The sequence below is a fragment of the Hyla sarda genome, chromosome 3 (genome assembly GCF_029499605.1).
Source record: "Hyla sarda isolate aHylSar1 chromosome 3, aHylSar1.hap1, whole genome shotgun sequence".
NCBI classification, from domain to species: domain Eukaryota; kingdom Metazoa; phylum Chordata; class Amphibia; order Anura; family Hylidae; genus Hyla; species Hyla sarda.
The window spans coordinates 402,462,845-402,483,437 of record NC_079191.1 but is presented as its reverse complement, the minus strand read 5'-3'; the positions used below and the strand labels follow the sequence as shown (position 1 = coordinate 402,483,437).

Genomic DNA, 20,593 nt, shown 5'->3' with positions numbered 1-20,593 from the left:
GTGGGGAAACAGCTGGAGGCACCCTGTGTAGATGAACTAAGGGCGGAAGTCAGCCCCAGCAGGCATCAGTGCTGTCACGCCGGCTGGGGAAGTCTGACTGGTAGTGAGCACACTACTAGGCAGACAAAACTGCATTTTTTATATAGTAAAAAAAAAAAATTAGCAGGGAGGGGGTTAGGGATAGATGGGAAATAGGCAGGGACAGAGAGGGGAAAAAAAGGGATGGTGGGAGCTACCCTTTAAAGGGGTATTCCTCGGCTCAGCATTTGGAACAAACTGTTCCGAACGCTGGAGTCAGGAGCTCGTGACGTCATGAGGGGGTGGGGCTATGACGTCACAAGCTCCCGGCTCCAGCGTTCGGAACAGTTTGTTCCAAACGCTGAGCAGCAGAGTACCCCTTTAATCGTGGTTCCATTATTTATAAACATTCTTAAGAAACACCTTGTTCAACACTAGAGAAGACACAAGATGTATTATCTCACCTTTGCATTGTAAACCTTGCCTCATAAGACCCCATAATAAGGAACCACAGTGATCACAAAACGTGGGTACTTTGTAGTTGTGGATGCTAAACTTGTGCGGCATATTGACACTAAATCGTTGCGAGCCGACCTGTGGGGGGGAAAAAAAAAAGACAAACATAAAAAATTATTTTCTTACAAATATCTCCTGCAAACACATCTGGACTTAGAAGTTACAACATCCACATAGTAATGATCTGAGCCCGGACAATCTGCGCAGCTATTCGATAAGACACGGATGGATTTCACGGCTTTGGTTCATACAGATCTGCCAGCTGACCTCACTATGTTCCATTTGACGCCCCTACAATCATAAATAAAGCTTAGTTTGCTTTTTTTTTTACTAAGAACTCCATTTTATGGACATGTTAGAATATCTGAGCTTTTCCAGCTGATACACCTTACTGTAATCCTTAAAGGGAAACTCTCATTAAAACTAAATTATGCTATTGCCCTCCTTATGGTAAATAAAAAAGATTTCTAATATACTTTGTTGGAAAAAAAAAAAGGAAGTTTTCTATGTTTTATTTGTGCTTAAAAAAGCTCAAGAGCACATTTCCCCCATCTCATACACAGACTTAGGACCGAAGTCCAAACACAGGAAGTGCAGCCTGGAGTGCTGAGGGGGGGGGGGGGGTGGTGAAGGAGCGAAACATATGTAGGGGTTGTGCATATCCCTGGGTAAGACCTATCATGTCATATGGTATACGGTATTGTTGTGTTAGTCAGATCTGTGCCTCCAGTGTACTCCTTATCTTATTTTATCTCATTACTTGCGGCACTCTAGCCCTCTGAAGGACATATTGCATCTTACGGCTTACCTTTGGTATATGCCATCCATGGTGTTACTTTGCTGTGCCATTCTTTCGTTTTTATGTATTTTTATGTATGTTCAATGTGATTAATAAAGATTTTGTACGTTTTCTATTACTTGTTGTGGATATCTAGTAATTTCTTTTGGTGTAGATCTTAATTCATTACTAGTTTGGTATTTCCCTGTTGGGATTTTTTTCATCCCGCAGGATGCTTTTTGGTGTACATCTTATCCCCTATCCAAAGGATAGGGGATAAGATGCCTGATCGCGGGGGTCTCGCCGCTGGGGACCCCCGTGATCTTCCATGCCGCACCCCGTTAGAATCAGCCCCCGGAGCATGCTGTCAGCTGTCACGCCCCCTCCATAGGCTTGCATTGAGGGGGCGGAACGTGATGTCACACGAGGGCGGATCCGTGAAGTCACTATTCTCCGTCCCTGTGGTCGCTAGTAATCAGACCCGGAGCGAGCACGCTCCGGGGGCTGATTCTAACGGGGTGCAGTGTGGAAGATCACGGGGGTCCCCAGCGGCGGGACCCCCACGATCAGGCATCTTATCCCCTATCCTTTGGATAGGGAATAAGATGTACCCCATTAAACGGGTTGTCCTAATTTACGAAGTTACCAGGATAGGGGATAACTAACTGATTACAGGGGGTTCGACTTCTGGGACCTCTCCATGATCCCGAGAACAGGGACTGGCAGATGTACTCACGACCCGGCTATCTCTGGCAGCTCCCATAGTTCCATTCTGACAGGAGACTTGGGTCCCCATTCTCGAAATCGTGGAGGGCACCAGCAGTCGGACTGACCCCTAACCTCCACCCGCCACCACTACCACCACCACCCATCCCAATTCAATCCCCACTCCACCTGTGATCTGGTCATGCTGGGAGCTGTAGTTTTGCAACAGCCGGGGGCACACTGGTTGGGAAACACTGGTTTAAATCAAAGGGGTAAGGAACTGGCCCCAGTGTTGTAAAAGGGACGTCTCGGTCCTGGGTGATATATCTTGGTACGATAATATTGGGCCCATTTTTTCTTTGCCTTCTCCTACGTACACCAATATGTTTTTTACGTGAGTTTTTTTTTGTTTTGTTCATGGGGTCCACGATCTTGAGAACATCACACAGCTACACTATGAACAATACATACTACAAAACAATGATAGACTAAAAGATAACAGTGACATATTCTCCAACAAAGCGCTAACATTCGAAATGTAAACATTTACCTCGTCGGGAGTTTCCTGTTTCTTCATGCCGGCGCATTTCGTTATTATAAGCTCGTGGCATCTCTTGTGAACTACGCAAGTGCAAACTGCAAAGAGGGAACAATAAAAAAAACAATGATCTCGGGTGCCAAGATGCCAATGCCATCATTTCTCCACTCAACGTTTAGGCTATGTTCACTATGTTTAGGCTATGTTCATGTTTCTCTGTGGTTATAACCAAATCCCAGTGCCTGATGTGTTGCAGGACAGATACCACCATTCACTTATAATGGGGGTCCACCGGGTTCCATTGTGTTTTCTGACACTTTGACAAGAAGAATTGCGCCACATGCAAACCTAGACAGATTTTTTTGCAGATTCCGTCCTGAATTCAGCGTCCCATTGCCATGTGGATGGGACAGTGGAAATCCCATTTATTTACAATGCTAACTTCATGTAGCAGAACGTCGCATTCCATGTGGAAATTCCGCTGTGTGAATGGGCCTGAGTGTCATTTGCAAAAACTTTTGACATGTCGTCCAGACAGGTGACAAGTTTAAAGATCACACTAGGTAATAGGCGGCTGAAGTACACAGCAGCACTCTTCACTCCCTGGCAGGCCGCTCTTTTAGTCCACAGACCAGTGATTCCAAACCAGGGTGCCTCCAGCTGTTGCAAACCTGCAACTCCCAGCATGCTGGGAGTTGTAGTTTTGTAACAGCTGGAGGCACCCTGGTCAGGAAACATCCTCATAGACTAATGCAGTGAAAGAGTAAGATTTCATTGACAGCCAGGGGGTGAAGCTCACACTTCAGCCAGCTATTACGATCGCAGCAGGTCTCAGGACTGAGACCCGCTGCGCTCTAAACATTTCACCTGTCCGAACGCTTTAATGTTCATATGTCATTCATTCTATCCTCAATGAGTGATAATATATACTAGCAGAAAAGGAATAGTGATCCAGCTCTCACGCCTTACAATTAAAACTTGACTTTTAATAGGTCCTTTAAAACATGGTACAACAACCAAAAAAGATGGGGTACATAAAACCACACGCGCCAACGCGTTTTCGGGCTAGAGATCAGCCCTTAGTCATGGCCATGACTAAGGGCTGATCTCTAGCCCGAAACGCGTTGGCTTGTGTGAGAGCTGGATCACTATTCCTTTTCTGCTAATCTACACGGGAAGTGGCCTGCATTGTCCGTGCTCCAGCGCCACATTCACCATAGATGTCTCCTGATCATTGTCCACAATGTGAGTGAGCTGAGTTGTAACTGTTGTTTCTTTTTTGCTATAATATATTATATACTATCAGTCAGAACTCATTGGAGGTCTCCTTTTCTTGTGCTGAGCTCCAAAAACAGTCATAAAGTTTGGGGCATGTTCGCACCTTGTTTTATGAACCTGATTTTAAGCTGTATACTGCTGAAAAAGTGAATCAAAAGCAAAAGCAAAAGATAAAATAAAAATTGTGAACAGAAAAGTGCTCAAAAATCGTGTGTGTGTGAATACAATCTAAAAAAGGGTTAACCCAAGATTAAAACTCAAATCAAATACCCACAGCAAAGCTGATAAGTATCGGATCAGTGAGGGGGCTGACTGCTGGGACCCCCATCCATCACAACACAGGGGGTCCTTGACTCTCGAGTGAATAGAGTGGACAAGCTCAGCTGCTCTTCCATTTTATTTATTAGGAGGCAGCAGAAGATTAAGTTCTATCATTGGAAATCCTGTAGCAAGTAAGGCTATGTTCAACACGGTATTTTAATTGTTTTATTAAAGGGGTAGTCCAGTGGTGAAAAACATATCCCCTATCCTAAGGATAGGGGATAAGTTTCAGATGGCGGGGGGTCCGACCGCTGGGGCCCTCCGCGATCTCCTGTACGGGGCCCCAACAGCCCGCGGAAAGGGGGCGGGTTGACCACCGCACGAAGCGTCGGCTGACACGCCCCCTCAATACAACTCTATGGCAGAGCCGGAGCACTGCTTTTGGCAATCTTCGGCTCTGCCAAAGCGATGTATTGAGGGGGCGTGTCGGCCGCCGCTTCTCTGGCCAGCAAGCCAGGGCCCTGTACGGGAGATCGGGGGGGGGCCCCCCGCCATCTGAAACTTATCCCCTATCCTTAGGATAGGGGATAAGTTTTTCACCACTGGACTACCCCTTTAAGCCAAAAAAAACTGAAGGTTTACAGCTCAGAAGACAACAGTTTTTTTTTTTATATATTAATTTCTATTTAACTCGATGGAAACACTGCAGATAATTCCCACTCAGTACAAATGTTATGGCCGGATTTCCGTCTCCCTAAAATGATGTGCAACGTTGCACATCGTTTTAGGGATGGAAAATGACGGCCATTTGTACTGCAGTGTTTCCATCAAGTTAAATAGAAATTAATATATTTAAAAAAGAAAAAACTTTTGTCTTTTGAGCTGTAAACCTTCAGTTTACACAAAAAAAAAAAAAAAATTCTTTTTTTTATGGTTTTTAACCAAAACCAGTAGTGGAACCAACACAGAAAATTAAAATAATGAAAAGATTTGAACCTTTTTCTGAGTTACGGCCTACTCCTGCTTTTGGATAAAAAGACGCCACGTGAAACTTTTTTCAGATGATTTGCAATAGTATAATAGTATTTGCTGTATAAAAAATTAACAAATGAAAAATGCCCAAAGAGAATGTTTAAAGAAATAAACGTAAAATATCAGATCAAATGGTTGAAAAGCAAAAAATCGGCTGAAATTTTCAGCTGCTTTTAATTTATTATAATTTTTTTTAAGCTTAAAATATGGACCGAAAACTGAGTGTGAACATAGGTTGAATGTGGATGGATGATAGGTATAAATAAGTGAGCAGCTATAGTAATGGTGGGAAGGAAGCAGGAGATCTGAAGGTAAAATATAGAACAGGAATCTGGGGTTTTGGACCAAATTTCTTTCCAGTTTTATTTCTTATAATTACAGCAGAGAGAAGATACGTCTTGTTATTAGAAATAAAAAATTAAATCTTCTGCCTATAGGACACAATGGCAGTAAAGAATAAGAGAACACATCAAATAGTATAGAATGATATGAGAGATGTCTCCGCTGTATTCTCACCATATCATCAGGATAAAGTTATATGGTCCTAGACAGGATAACACAGAGATCACTGACACCAATGGAGAATATACCGTCTGCCAGACACTAATCATAGGATCAGACTGGCAGCGCCTTATACTGCACAGATAGCAAACACGTGCCCGAAAAGAGAAGGACGCAGACGGGGCAGGAGATAAGATACCCAATACCGAGCCTGAGAAATAAAAACTGGCAGACACAAACATTTTCCACCCTGATCTCCTCTCAAACCAGAACAAGTTTACAGAGATGAGACAAGATTTCCCAGAGAACAACTCCCTAATCCTCCACTTATCACAGGAAAGATAGATGGATAGATATAGATAGATAGGAGATAAATAAATAGATATATAGATTATAGATAGATATGAGATAAATAAATAGATTATAGATAGATAGGAGATAAATAAATAGATGATAGATAGAAAGATAGATAGATATGAGTTAGATAGATAAATAGATATGAGAGATAGATAGATATGAGATAGATAGATAGATAGATAGATATGAGATAGATAGATAGATATGAGATAGATATGAGATAAATAAATAGATAGATGATTGATAGATAGATAGATAGATAGATAGATAGATATGAGATAGATAGATATGAGATAGATAGATAGATAGATATGAGATAGATAGATAGATAGATAGATATGAGATAGATAGATAGATATGAGATAGATATGAGATAAATAAATAGATAGATAATTGATAGATAGATAGATAGATAGATATGAGATAGATATGAGATAGATAGATAAATAGATATATATGTGATAGATAGATAGATGATGGATAGATGATAGATAGATAGATTAGATAGATAGCGCTGAAAAAGATAAATAGATAGCAAATGTTTACATATTTCCATACATAGACTCTTACCTTGACATTGGTAACCCTGTTTCCCTATAACACCCCTGAAAAAAAGAAACACATATTAACACAAAATAAAGAATGCATTCCGAATAAATAAGCTGTTTGGAACTCTATCAGGATAATATAATTTATTCTGCACCGGGGGCTATGATACAGATGCGAATAGGACTTTATTTAGCAAAGACTTAAGGGGAATAAATTAAAACTATGAAAACAAAAACTGTCTGGGTTTTGCCCAAAACAACCAATTACAGCTCAGCCTATACCTTACCAAAGCTCATTAAGATAAAAGCTGGGCTATCATTGGTTAAGGGGAAATATAGTTTTTGTTTTTATCTATTTATTTACCTCATTGTGTTTTTCATACCCAAGGAGGAAGATTTATCAAAACCTGTCCAGAGGAAAAGTTGCTGAGTTGCCCAAAGGAACCAATCAGATCACTTCTTTAATTTTAAAAAGCCTCTGAAAAATGAAAGAAGCGATCTGATTGGTTGCTATGGGCAACTCAGCAACTTTTCCTCTGGACAGGTTTTGATAAATCTCCCCCATTAATTCTATATAACATTCTGTGTTTCTGCCCAGAACTGTGTGGTGTTGGACGGGGTATTGTGGAATTAACCTTATCGTGACGCCAGGGCGTGGTTGATCTATACACCACACGCGGTAGGCCAGCTTCCCCTGTGCCCGGCACGGGGCAAATAATCACTCCGACGCAAGGTTACGGTTAACTGGCTTGCTTTACTGAGGTTGGATAGATGGTACAATCCGTTACAGCTCAGATTAGCATGGAGGAGTTGCAGAGTGAATTTAGGGAAGCTGATCGGCTTGCTGGAACTTTTAGTTGATTGTACTGTATATAACTCACTTGACTGGTATGCAGCCCACGCTATACTTTAGGGACTTGACCTGACTAACTTGGCTGAAGTAATCCCTGAGACTGTAGGCTAAGCGCAAGGCTTTGACTTTCACCTGGGTAGTGGGGTTAACTTGTAGTAGATGCGTGGAAGCTGGACTAGGCCTCAGGCCTCCTTTCAGATCCGTGATTCTGTACTGGGTCACCACAACTGCATTCAATATTCTGCTGGCTGAAAAGCTAAAACCTCCCCGCATTCCGACACAACACTTGTACTTGCTCAGATGTTTTTCACCAGTGTGCCGCCAGCTGCAAAAATACGACTATCAGCACGCCCGGAAGACAACGGCATGTCAATTCTTTCTGCTGCACGATCCGCTCGTAAGTGCATTGCTGTCTATGGAGACGGCACATTTCTGAGCAGTCCCAGTGCCGGCATGTTCTGCCGATGCTTGCTATTTGCGGAATGTCTGCCGGAAATGTTCCCAGGTCGAACATTCCACAAAATTCTACCATGTGAACATGGCTTAAAGGGGTACTACCATGGAAAACTTTTTTTTTTTTTAAATCAACTGGTGCCAGAAAGTTAAAAAGAATTGTAAATTACTTCTATTTAAAAATCTTAATCCTTCCAGTACTTTTTAGAGGCTGTATACTACATAGGAAATGCTTATCTTTTTAGATTTCTCTGATGTCATGACCACAGTGCTCTCTGCTGACCTCTGCTGTCCATTTTAAGAACAGGAGAAAATCCTCATAGCAAATATATGCTGCTCTGGACAGTACCTAAAATAGACAGCAGAGGTCAGCAGAGAGCACTGTGGTCATGACATCAGAGAAATCTAAAAAGATAAGCAATTCCTCTGGAAGAATTAAGATTTTTAAATAGAAGTCATTTACAAATCTGTTTAACCCCTTAAGGACTCAGCCCATTTTGGCCTTAAGGACTCAGACAATTTAATTTTTACGTTTTCATTTTTTCCTCCTCGCCTTCTAAAAATCATAACTCTTTTATATTTTCATCCACAGACTAGTATGAGGGCTTGTTTTTTGCGCGACCAGTTGTCCTTTGTAATGACATAACTCATTATATCATAAAATGTATGGCGCAACCAAAAAACACTATTTTTGTGGGGAAATTAAAACGAAAAACGCAATTTTGCTAATTTTGGAAGGTTTTGTTTTCACGCCGTACAATTTATGGTAAAAGTGACGTGTGTTCTTTATTCTGAGGGTCAATACGATTAAAATGATACCCATTATTATATACTTTTATATTATTGTTGCGCTTAAAAAAAAATCACAAACTTTTTAACCAAATTAGTACGTTTATAATCCCTTTATTTTGATGACCTCTAACTTTTTTATTTTTCCGTATAAGCGGCGGTATGGGGGCTCATTTTTTGCGCCATGATCTGTACTTTTTTTTGATACCACATTTGCATATAAAAAACTTTTAATACATTTTTTATAATATTTTTTTTAATAAAATGTATTAAAAAAGTAGGAATTTTGGACTTTTTTTTATTTTTTTTCGTTCACGCCGTTCACCGTACGGGATCATTAACATTTTATTTTAATAGTTCGGACATTTACGCACGCGGCGATACCAAATATGTCTATAAAAAATGTTTTTTACGCTTTTTGGGGGTAAAATAGGAAAAAACTGACGTTTTACTTTTTTATTGGGGGAGGGGATTTTTCACTTTTTTTTTACTTTTACTTTTACATTTTTTTTTACACTTGAATAGTCCCCATAGGGGACTATTCATAGCAATACCATGATTGCTAATACTGATCTGTTCTATGTATAGGACATAGAACAGATCAGTGTTTTCAGTCATCTTCTGCTCTGGTCTGCTCGATCACAGACCAGAGCAGGAGACGCCGGGAGCCGGACGGAGGAAGGTGAGGGGACCTCCGTGCGGCGTTATGAATGATCGGATCCCCGCAGCAGCGCTGCGGGCGATCCGATCGTTCATTTAAATCGCGAACCGCCGCAGATGCCGGGATCTGTATTGATCCCGGCACCTGAGGGGTTAATGGCGGACGCCCGCGAGATCGCGGGCGTCGGCCATTGCCGGCGGGTCCCTGGCTGCGATTAGCAGCCGGGATCAGCCGCGCATGACACGGGCATCGCTCCGATGCCCGCGGTTATGCTTAGGACGTAAATGTACGTCCTGGTGCGTTAAGTACCACCTCACCAGGACGTACATTTACGTCCTGCGTCCTTAACCCCTTAAGGACCGGAGGTTTTTCCGTTTTTGCATTTTCGTTTTTTGCTCCTTGCCTTTAAAAAATCATAACTCTTTCAAATTTACACCTAAAAATCCATATGATGGCTTATTTTTTGCGCCACCAATTCTACTTTGTAATGACGTCAGTCATTTTGCCCAAAAATCTATGGTGAAGCGGGAAAAAAAATCATTGTGCGACAAAATTGAAAAAAAAACGCTGTTTTGTAACTTTTGGGGGCTTCCGTTTCTACGTAGTACATTTTTCGGTAAAAATGACACCTGATATGTATTCTGTAGGTCCATACGATTAAAATGATACCCTACTTATATAGGTTTGATTTTGTCGGACTTCTGGAAAAAATCATAACTACATGCAGGAAAATTAATACGTTTAAAATTGTCATCTTCTGACCCCTATAACTTTTTTATTTTTCTGTGTATGGGGCGGTATGAGCGCTCATTTTTTGCGCCGTGATCTGAAGTTTTTAACGGTACCATTTTTGCATTGATAGGACTTATTGATCGCTTTTTATTCATTTTTAAATGATATAAAAAGTTACCAAAAATGCACTATTTTGGACTTTGGAATTTTTTTGCGCGCACGCCATTGACCGAGCGGTTTAATTAATGATATATTTTTATAATTCGGACATTTCCGCACGCGGTGATACCACATATGTTTATTTTTATTTTTATTTACACTGTGTTTTTTTTTTTTTTGGAAAAGGGGGGTGATTCAAACTTTTAATAGGGGAGGAGTTAAATGATCTTTATTCACTTTTTTTTTTCACTTTTTTTTTGCAGTGTTATAGGTCCCATAGGGACCTATAACACTGCATACACTGATCATTGTTATCCCATAGGGACCTATAACACTGCACACACTGATCTTCTATGTTGATCACTGGTTTCTCATAAGAAACCAGTGATCAACGATTCTGCCGCATGACTGCTCAGGCCTGGATCTCAGGCACTGAGCAGTCATTCGGCGATCGGACAGCGAGGAGGCAGGAAGGGGCCCTCCCGCTGTCCTGTCAGCTGTTCGGGATGCCGCGATTAGCCGCGGCTATCCCGAACAGCCCGACTGAGCTAGCCGGGAACTTTCACTTTCACTTTTAGCCGCGCGGCTCAGCTTTGAGCGCGCGGCTAAAGGGTTAATAGCGCGCGGCGCCGCGATCGGCGCTGCGCGCTATTAGAGGCGGGTCCCGGCTTCACTATGACGCCGGGCCCGCCATGATATGACGCGGGGTTACTGTGTAACCCCGCGTTATATCAGAAGAGCAGGACCAATGACGTACCGGTACGTCCTTGGTCCTTAAGGGGTTAAGGGGTTAAAGGGGTATTTCAGGCAAAAACTTTTTTTTATATATATCAACTGGCTCCAGAAAGTTAAACAGATTTGTAAATTACTTCTATTAAAAAATCTTAATCCTTTCAGTACTTATGAGCTTCTGAAGTTAAGGTTGTTCTTTTCTGTCTAAGTGCTCTGTGATGACACGTGTTTCGGGAACCGTCCAGTTTAGAAGAGGTTTGCTATGCGGATTTGCTTCTAAACTGGGCGATTCCCGAGACAGGTGTCATCAGAGAGGACTTAGACAGAAAAGAACAACCTTAACTTCAGAAGCTCATAAGTACTGAAAGGATTAAGATTTTTTTATAGAAGTAATTTACAAATCTGTTTAACTTTCTGGAGCCAGTTGATATATATAAAAAAGTTTTTGCCTGGATAACCCCTTTAAACAGATTTGTAAATGACTTCTATTTAAAAATCTTAATCCTTCCAGAGAAAAAAATTATCTTTTTAGATTTCTCTGATGTCATGACCACAGTGTTCTCTGCTGACCTCTGCTGTCTATTTTTGGTACTGTCCAGAGCAGCATATATTTGCTATGAGGATTTTCTCCTGTTCTTAAAATGGACAGCAGAGGTCAGCAGAGAGCACTGTGGTCATGACATCAGAGAAATCTAAAAAGATAAGCATTTTCTTGGTAGTATATAGCCTCTAAAAAGTACTGGAAGGATTAAGATTTTTTAATAGAAGTCATTTACAAATCTGTTTAACTTTCTGGAGCCAGTTGATATATCTAAAAAAGTTGTTGCCTGGAATACCCCTTTTTAAAACTGGGTATTTCCGTTTTTCTTGTTAAAGGGGTACGGTACCCCTTTAACAAGAAAAACGGTAATACCCAGTTATCTATTCATTCCTATATTTCCAGGAGGAATAACAGGGGAACAGCACAACAGAGGAATCTATGAAAAGATGCTCCAGAATTTCATGAGGAACGCTCATACTTACTAAAATAGACATGTCAGGATAGGAAACACCACTCAACCCCTATTTACTACACTCAAGCACATGTCTGCATTATATTTAGCAGGAAACAGATGTATAGGACAGTTGTAGATTTTTTTCTTACTTCTTCATACAAATATAATGAGTCACCAGATTCAGGAAACCCCAAAAATAAAAGTAAATAAAGTAAATATTGTAACTAAAGTGGGAGATTCGTAGAACAATGCAAGAGGCAACGTCTTGTAGGGTTTTCAGGGAGACCCCTTTGGCACATTCAACCAGTGTTTTCCCAACCAGGGTGCCTCCAGCTGTTGCAAAACTACAACTCCCAGCACGCCCGGAGTTGTAGTTTTGCAACAGCTGGAGGCACTCTGGTTGGGAAACATTGCCTTAGACACTTGCACCCCCCCCCCCTCCTAGCCCTCATCTGAGCTACCGAAGCACCATACAGACCCGTTTTTACTATGGCAGACAATGGAGGTGACCCTTCTTTCCTTAATGTCAATTTAAAAAGGAAATTCTGCAGCCGGGATATTTATAGGGCACAATGTGGAGACAAACCTTAAAGAGACACTACAAAGATTTAGAAAAATGATAATAATAATAATAAAAATAAAAAAGAGTTTTTATTTTTTTATTTTTTTTTACTTTAGTAACTTTTTTTTACTTTTAGTCTATGATTGATTATATTATAATGACTTTTCATATTTCCCTGAAATCGGTTTTCGGAATAAGCAAGAGCCACATAAAGAAAAAAAAAAAATTGTATGTACGGTATTAACATTCCCCAATGGTATGGGCCAACACAACAATTGGAACTATGGCCCTAAAGATGAAGGCTTTTTTTTGGGATTTACCGTATTTTTTTGAATCCATTCCGGTGGACAGAACCATTTTAATCCTAGGTTGACAGAGAGGTCTTGTTTTTTTGCAGTACGAATTTTACTTTCTTTCAGCGCCTTTTATTTTTTATTTTTTTACATATACATTAGTACTTAAAGGGGTACTCCCGTGGAAAATGTATTTTTTATTTTTTAAATCAACTGGTGCCAGAAAGTTAAACAGATTTGTAAATCACTTCTATAAAAAAAAAAATCTGAATCCTTCCAGTACTTTTTAGGGGCTGGTTACTAAAGAGAAATCCAAAAAAGAAATGCATTTCCTCTGATGTCATGGCCACGGTGCTCTCTGCTGACCTCTGCTGTCCATTTTAGGAACTGTCCAGACCAGGAGAAAATCCCCATAGCAAACATATGCTGCTCTGGACAGTTCCTAAAATGGACAGCAGAGGTCAGCAGAGAGCACTGTGGTCATGACATCAGAGGAAATGCATTTCTTTTTTTGGGATTTCTCTTTAGTATACAGCCCCTAAAAAGTACTGGAAGGATTAAGATTTTTTAATATAAGTAATTTACAAATCTATTTAATTTTCTGGCACCAGTTGATTTAAAAAAAAAAAAAAAAAAAAGTTTTCCATGGGAGTACCCCTTTAAACAGTACAATGTTTGTATTTATTTTACCATGTATTATTTATTTATTTAATTATTTTAATTTATCTATATTATTATTACAGTTGCGGGGATTGCAAATATATGAACCCTTTATTTAATGTTTTTTTTTTTAACCAAATAATAGAGATGAGCGAATTTACAGTAAATTCGATTCGTCACGAACTTCTCGGCTTGGCAGTTGATGACTTATCCTGCATAAATCAGTTCAGCTTTCAGGTGCTCCCGTGGGCTGGAAAAGGTGGATACAGTCCTGGGAGACTCTTTCCTAGAACTGTATCCACCTTTTCCATCCCACCGGAGCACCGGAAAGCAGAACTGATTTATGCAGGATAAGTCATCAACCGCCGAGCCGAGAAGTTTGTGAGGAATCGAATTTACTGTAAGTTCGCTCATCTCTACCAAATAACAAAACAAATACAATAGTGCTGTACAGGTATATAACCCATCTTACCATATAAAATCTCTGCAGTGTGAACAATACGTAGGTTGTCTAAGGTAGGTTGCCATGAACTTGTGCCCGTTTACTTGATGAACCCTACGCCGCACGGCTCCCTGCCTCTTCCGGGGCCCCACCCGCTCTCTGAATACTCGCTCTTCATTTTCTTTGGGAGCTGAAAATAAAAAAAAAAAACACTTTAAATATATCACAAATGTCAAATAATTTCTCTTAATAACAATTACTAATAACAAATAACACGTACACTTGTACCATACAGTCTAAGCAATAATACTCTATTACATCCATCCACTGTGTCTTCTAATTTACGATATGTATTTGCTACCATGTGTGTTTTTTGTGTCTTGTCCAGTCTGTTTATGTGGTGCATTCAGTATCTAGCATAGGAAACTTCCTCTGGTTTATTGCAGAATTTTCCCATATTGCGTTTTCTGGCCCTGCTTCTTTCATATTTTGTGGTCTTATTATTTGTAATCTCTTGTTGGTTGATTGCACATTATCTAAGTCCTTCAGCAAAACTACTACTTCTCCCATCAGCTTTAGGCAAGTTGTAGTGAGCAGACATTTACTTTTGTTCCCAAAATGTGATATCTGCTTGTGTATATTTCTGGCATGATTACTGGGTGGTGTCTTTATTCTTTCAGTCTTCCTTTTTCTGCAGTCTAGCGACTTGTCAGCATTGTAACACTATCTATCTATCTATCTATCTATCTATCTATCTTTCTCATATCTATCTATCTCCTATCTGTCTATCTATCAATCTATCTATCTTTCTCATATCTATCTATCAATCTATCTATCTATCTCCTATCTATCTATTTATTTATCCTTTTGATACACATTGGCCCTCATTTACTTAGATTGTAAGTCTATCTTGCTTTCTTACTCGACTGCTTTTTCCCCCTGGTATTTATTATTATGTCGCATCCTGTTTGTCGCACGTGGGTTTTGTAGGTTTTGGTTTCCAACTCCTCTGAGCTGTCGGGAAAAAATCCACAACAATTCAACAAATTCGGGTTGGAAACCTAATACGTGGGAAAGCTCAGAAATGTCGGGTTACGCCCCTTTTTCGGGTTTGGGAGAATCCACATCGGGTCCGTCGGGAAAAAATGTTGCATCGTGTCGCAGACTGGCGCACCATTTCTGCGACATGGCGCAGACAAAGATGATTGCTGGCTGGTTTCCCTATTGTGCAATAGTACTATTGAGTAGCAGGAGCCATTGTTAGGACCCAGGAAAAGATCTATCTATTTATGGCATATCTATCTATCTGTGCAAGTTACATACATAGTAACATAGTTCATAAGGTTGAAAACAGACCAGAGTCCATCAAGTTCAACCTATATCCCTAATGCGTCCCTACTGAGTTGATCCAGAGGAAGACAAAAAAAAAACTCATACTAGAGGTAAAAACTCCTTCCCGACTCCAAATATGGCATCAGAATAAATCCCTGGATCAACGTTCTGTCCCTATAAATTTAATATACATAACCAGCAATGTTATTATTCTCCAAAAATGCATCCAGCCCCCTTTTATATTCTTTTACAGAGTTCACCATGACCACCTCCTCCGGGAGAGAATTCCACAGTCTCACTGCTCTTACAGGAAAGAACCCCCGTCTGTGCTGGTGTAGAAACCTTCTTTCCTCTAGATGTATATAGATACAGTCCTGGGTATATATAGATCATGGAGAGATCTCTGTACTGTCCTAATATATTTATACATAGTTATTAGGTCTCCCCTAAGCCTTCTTTTTTCTAAACTAAATAACCCTAATTCTGATAATCTTTCTGGGTACTGTAGTCCTCCCATTCCCCGTATTACCCTGGTTGCCCTTCTTTGAACCCTCTCCAGTTCCGCTATATCTTTCTTGTACACTGGTGCCCAGTACTGTACACAGTATTCTATGTGTGGTCTGACCAGTACTGTACACAGTATTCCATGTGTGGTCTGACTAGTGATTTGTACAGCGGTAGAATAATTTCCTTGTCGTGGGCATCTATGCCCCTATTGATGCACCCCATGATTTTATTAGCCTTGGCAGGAGCCAAGATCTCCCACTACGGTCACACTCCAAACTCCACTATGGCCAAGACCAAAGAGCTGTCAAAGGACACCAGAATCAAAATTGTAGACCTGCACCAGGCTGGGAGGACTGAATCTGCAATAAGCAAGCAGCTTGGTGTGAAGAAATCAACTGTGGGAGCAATTATTAGAAAAATGGAAGACATACAAGACCACTGATAATCTCCCTAGATCTGGGGCTCCACACAAGATCTCATCCCGTGGTGTCAAAATGATCACAAGAACGGTGAGCAAAAAATCCCAAAACCACACGGGGGGACAAAGTGAATGACCTGCAGAGAGCTGGGACCAAAGTCAAAAAGGCTACCATCAGTAACACACTACTCAAATCCTGCAGTGCCAGACGTGTCCCCCTGCTTAAGCTAGTACATGTCCGGGCCCGTCTGAAGTTTGCTAGAGAGCATATGGATGATCCAGAAGAGTATTCAGAGAATGTCATATAGTCAGATGAAACCAAAGTAGAACTTTTTGGTAAAAACTCAACTCGTTGTGTTTGGAGGAGAAAGAATGCTGAGTTGCATCCAGAGAACACCATACCTACTGTGAAGTATGGGGGTGGAAACATCATACTTTGGAGCTATTTTTCTGTAAGGGACCAGGACGACTGATCCGTGTAAAGAAAAGAATGAATGGGGCATGTATCGTGAGATATTGAGTGAAAACCTCCTTCTATCAGCAAGGGCATTGAAGATGAAACGTGACTGGGTATTTCAGCAAAACAATGATCCCAAACACACCACCCGGGCAACGGAGGAGTGGCTTCGTAAGAAGCATTTCAAGGTCCTGGAGTGGTCTAGCCAGTCTCCAGATCTCATCCCCATATGAAACCTTTGGAGGGAGTTGAAAGTCCATGTTGCCCAGTGACAGCCCCAAAACATCACTGCTCTAGAGGAGATCTGCATGGAGGAATGGGCCATAATACCATCAACCTTGTGAAGGCTTACAGAAAATGTTTGACCTCTGTCATTGCCAACAAAGGGAATATAAAAAAGTACTGAGATGAACTTTTGCCATTAACCAAATACTTATTTTCCACTATAATTTGCAAATAAATTCTTTAAAAATCAGACAATGTGATTTATAACAAGCATGTATTTCTTGCGTGATTGCTGCCAGTCTCCCTGTGCTACCCCACCATAAGTCCTGGGGGTATCTGAGTACTGAAAGCCATTGTTAGGACCAGGAAAGGCGACTGCTAAAGTTGCTAGCAACTCATTAGCATCTATCTGTCTATTGTGACACTGTGGCGAGGGAAGGGTGTATTTCCCTGTCTAACCCTGGAGAAACCTCCACCTGTGGCCTAATTAATGAGGTATCAGACAGGGGACGTGTGTTTAAAAGGAAGTCAGGCAGTGTAGTCTGGGCTCTCCCCAGAAGACAACAAAGTGGCTTTGGGGGGAGGCAGGGGTCCTTGTGAGGAGCACACAGCCAGGGCTGTGAGTGACACCCACAATAGTGAAGTGGATGGTCTAGGATTTTGCTTTGTTCCTGTCTTATGTTTTTATTTATCCTGCAACCTGTCTAATAAAGCTGATGAGGAGCCAGACTGCTGTTTGCCGGTTTATTGTGAAGAAACTTGTCTTATGGCTGTGTCAAGGACGATCCCAGAGCTATCCCCAGGGTGAAATCCTTACTCTATCTATCTATGATAGATTATCTATCTATCTATCTATCTATCTATCTATCTATCTATCTATCTATGGATATATCTTCCATCTTCTATCTATCTATCTATCCTTAATTCATCTAAACAGATTTTTATTTCACTAAAACCTCCTGGATAATAAACATTGTGATGAAGTACAGAGTTCCCCTTTAAGAGAAGCTGGCCCTGTAATCTTGTATCAGTCTGTCCTTACTGTACAAGGGCAGGTCGCTGGAGGGGACATTATGCCGCGTACTATTCTATGTCTCTGGGTATATTGATCATTTACAATAATAATCAGCAGTGCAGAAAACCCAATGTGCATGAAGTAGATGCCAAGGTCAGTCTATCATTCTAATGAGAGATAAATCACCCGGCCACACATCCATCTATCCGTCCTCTGTACAGAATCTTTCTATAGATAAATACCAGAAAGAAAGGGACCTTCCAGCACAGTATAAAGTGCGCAAAAGTCTCTCTTTTTTTTTTTTTAATCCTTCTATAAATCTTGCAGTTGAAGTACTTAGCTGACATTAAAAGTCATCGGAGAACAGAAGCGAGCGCGCTCATAATATTAAGTCATAAAACCCTGACACGAGGAAGTCTGAGAAATGAGCAAGTCTATAATATCATTACCAGCCTGAGCGAACCGGCGTCATTACTTAATATTAAAAGAATTTTAGGGACAAAAAGTTAATGGAGAAATCAGGTTTAAGCAAAAAATATAGAGCTGTCCGCCTAACCAAGGGTCGTTCCAAGGATAGCTTCTAATACCCATGACATAAGGATGAGATGCCATGCACTTTACGGACACTAACAATTTTGGCCTCAAAGCAGCGTTTCCAAACCAGTGTTCCTCCAGCTGTTGCAAAACTACAACTCTCAGCATGCCCGGACAGCCTCTGGCTGTCCGGGCATGCTAAGAGTTGTAGTTTTGCAATGGATGGGAAACACTGCTTTGAGACCAAAATTGTCTGTGCCATACTATCCTACCCCCAGTCCCCTGCCGTTCCCGTTCGTCTCTCCTCTCTCATTCCTGCTTCCGAGTGCTTAGTGCAGGACCTTTTCAACTCAGCAAATCCCTGGCCAAGGCGGGACACAGTGATTGGCTGAGCCAGCAGGTCCTGCTCTACGCGATCATCATAGAAGCAGGTAGAAATGAGAAAATTGGGGAAACCGAACAGAGCTGCGGGTGACTGCGTTGGGGTAAGTATGTTTTTTTTTTCTATTACCCCCACCCCCAACCCAAGTTAATATCGTTTTTTTTCGTTTTTTTAAACACTAAAAATACCCCATCGAAGGGGTTATCGCAAGATCAAAAGTACCAGGCCAATCCTTGGGAATCCGACTGCTGGGACTCCCAACCATCCCAAGGACTAAGGTCATCTGGTCAACTGATTTCCGAACGAACAGAGCAGCGGCTGGCACGGATGGCTAGCACTCCATTCACTCTCTATGTTCCCAGAATTGCTTATTAAATGGAGTGCTGGTCGAAACCATACCAAACCCTGATATTCTATGTATAGGAGATAACTGATAATTTCGGGATTACCTCTATAATTTTTTGCCTCTTTGAATTTCCAGAGACATCATTTTTTCAGCAATAAAGCCATATAGAGGCTTTATCAATGGACAATAATTTCAATTGCACCAACTTTGTACCAATGCACCAAGTGTGACCTGGGATGTTACATTGGTAAGACCAGTCAGCCACTCAATAAAAGGATGAACCTCCACAGATCGTCCATCAACAACCATAGAGAAAAGGACTATTGAACCCCAGTTGGACACCATTTCACCCAAACAGGTCACTCCCTACAGGACCTCAAAATCAAGATCCTGAAAGGAAACTTCAAGAACACCCAGGAAAGAAAGACATTTGAAGCCAAAATGATAGTTTTTTATGACTTCAAGAACAGAGGACTTAATGTGGATTTAAGCTACTTATCCGATTATCAAAATTTCCTATAACCTTTGCTAAACTGTCTTCCCTCTCCCTGCTCTAACACCATTACACCCCTGCTCCCCCTCCCCTGTCTAAGTCTTATCTTCAGTCTATGGCTCTGTAGTAAAATTGTCCTTTCTCCTATGTCCAGCATAACCACCATTCTCACCTCTGCTCTCCAGCCCCCCACCCCCCATCCTTATCTGTATCTATAGTCCTATTGCTATACAATTTATGGCCCAACTTAATGTCCATTCTCCACATATGTTGTTTTAAACCCCTGCATATTTTGTGAGATAGAACGTGTGTTCTCCCCTTGTTAGCTCAGAAATGCTTATGACTTGAGAAAGGGAGGAATCCCGAAAGCTTCTCTACATAATCTTGTTAGTCCAATAAAAAAGGTATTACAAGATACTGCAGCTACCGATGATTTTGCTTTTTGCATCACTGGACTAATACGGCTACTCCTAACTACTCTATATACATTATATATATATATATATATATATATATATATATATATATATATATATATATATATAAAGTTTTTTCCTGGATAACCCCTTTAATGTTTTTCTACAATACAATATCTGTATGGAGGCTTATTTGTTATTATACCAGTTTTGGAAGCTATGATTTCTATGGCACTGGCCAGACAGCCTTGATATTTCTGTGCTTTACAAATCTGGATCCATTCCAAATATTTTAAATAAATGTGAGGAATCCCACACAGAGCAGCTGATATACACCGATAAAACGTGTCACATACCTTACAATCTGTGTCTCTTTATAAATACTCTCTATATAAATACTACACTTTCAGATGAGTCTTTAGAATAGCGCACAGTTATTCTGATACAATATTTCCCATTAAATCTAAAATATTGTGACTCTGACCATTGAACAGTACTTATCACTATCGGACCCTACTGTTGATGACCCAAGGTACTCCCGCCTGGCTCGCCAACATTATAAGTCAGTCTTTCATTATATCATTTTGGTTCAACGTGTTATATTA

At 40.8% G+C, this 20,593-nt stretch overlaps 1 protein-coding gene across 5 annotated transcripts in view; it reads right to left on the bottom strand.

Moving 5' to 3' along the window:
• Positions 1–20,593, bottom strand: part of PRKCE (protein kinase C epsilon) — a 478,701-nt gene that overhangs the window by 190,047 nt on the left and 268,061 nt on the right. For all 5 annotated transcript variants that reach the window (XR_008891642.1, XM_056568104.1, XM_056568105.1 and 2 more), the window contains 4 exons: positions 13,894–14,053; positions 6,555–6,589; positions 2,568–2,653; positions 483–612 (listed from right to left, as the gene is read on the bottom strand). Coding sequence is in view for 4 of the 5 variants with exons in the window: in XM_056568104.1 (XP_056424079.1) it covers positions 483–612; positions 2,568–2,653; positions 6,555–6,589; positions 13,894–14,053 (411 nt within the window). In the remaining variant the exon portion in view is untranslated. The remainder of the gene's footprint in view (positions 1–482; positions 613–2,567; positions 2,654–6,554; positions 6,590–13,893; positions 14,054–20,593) is intronic.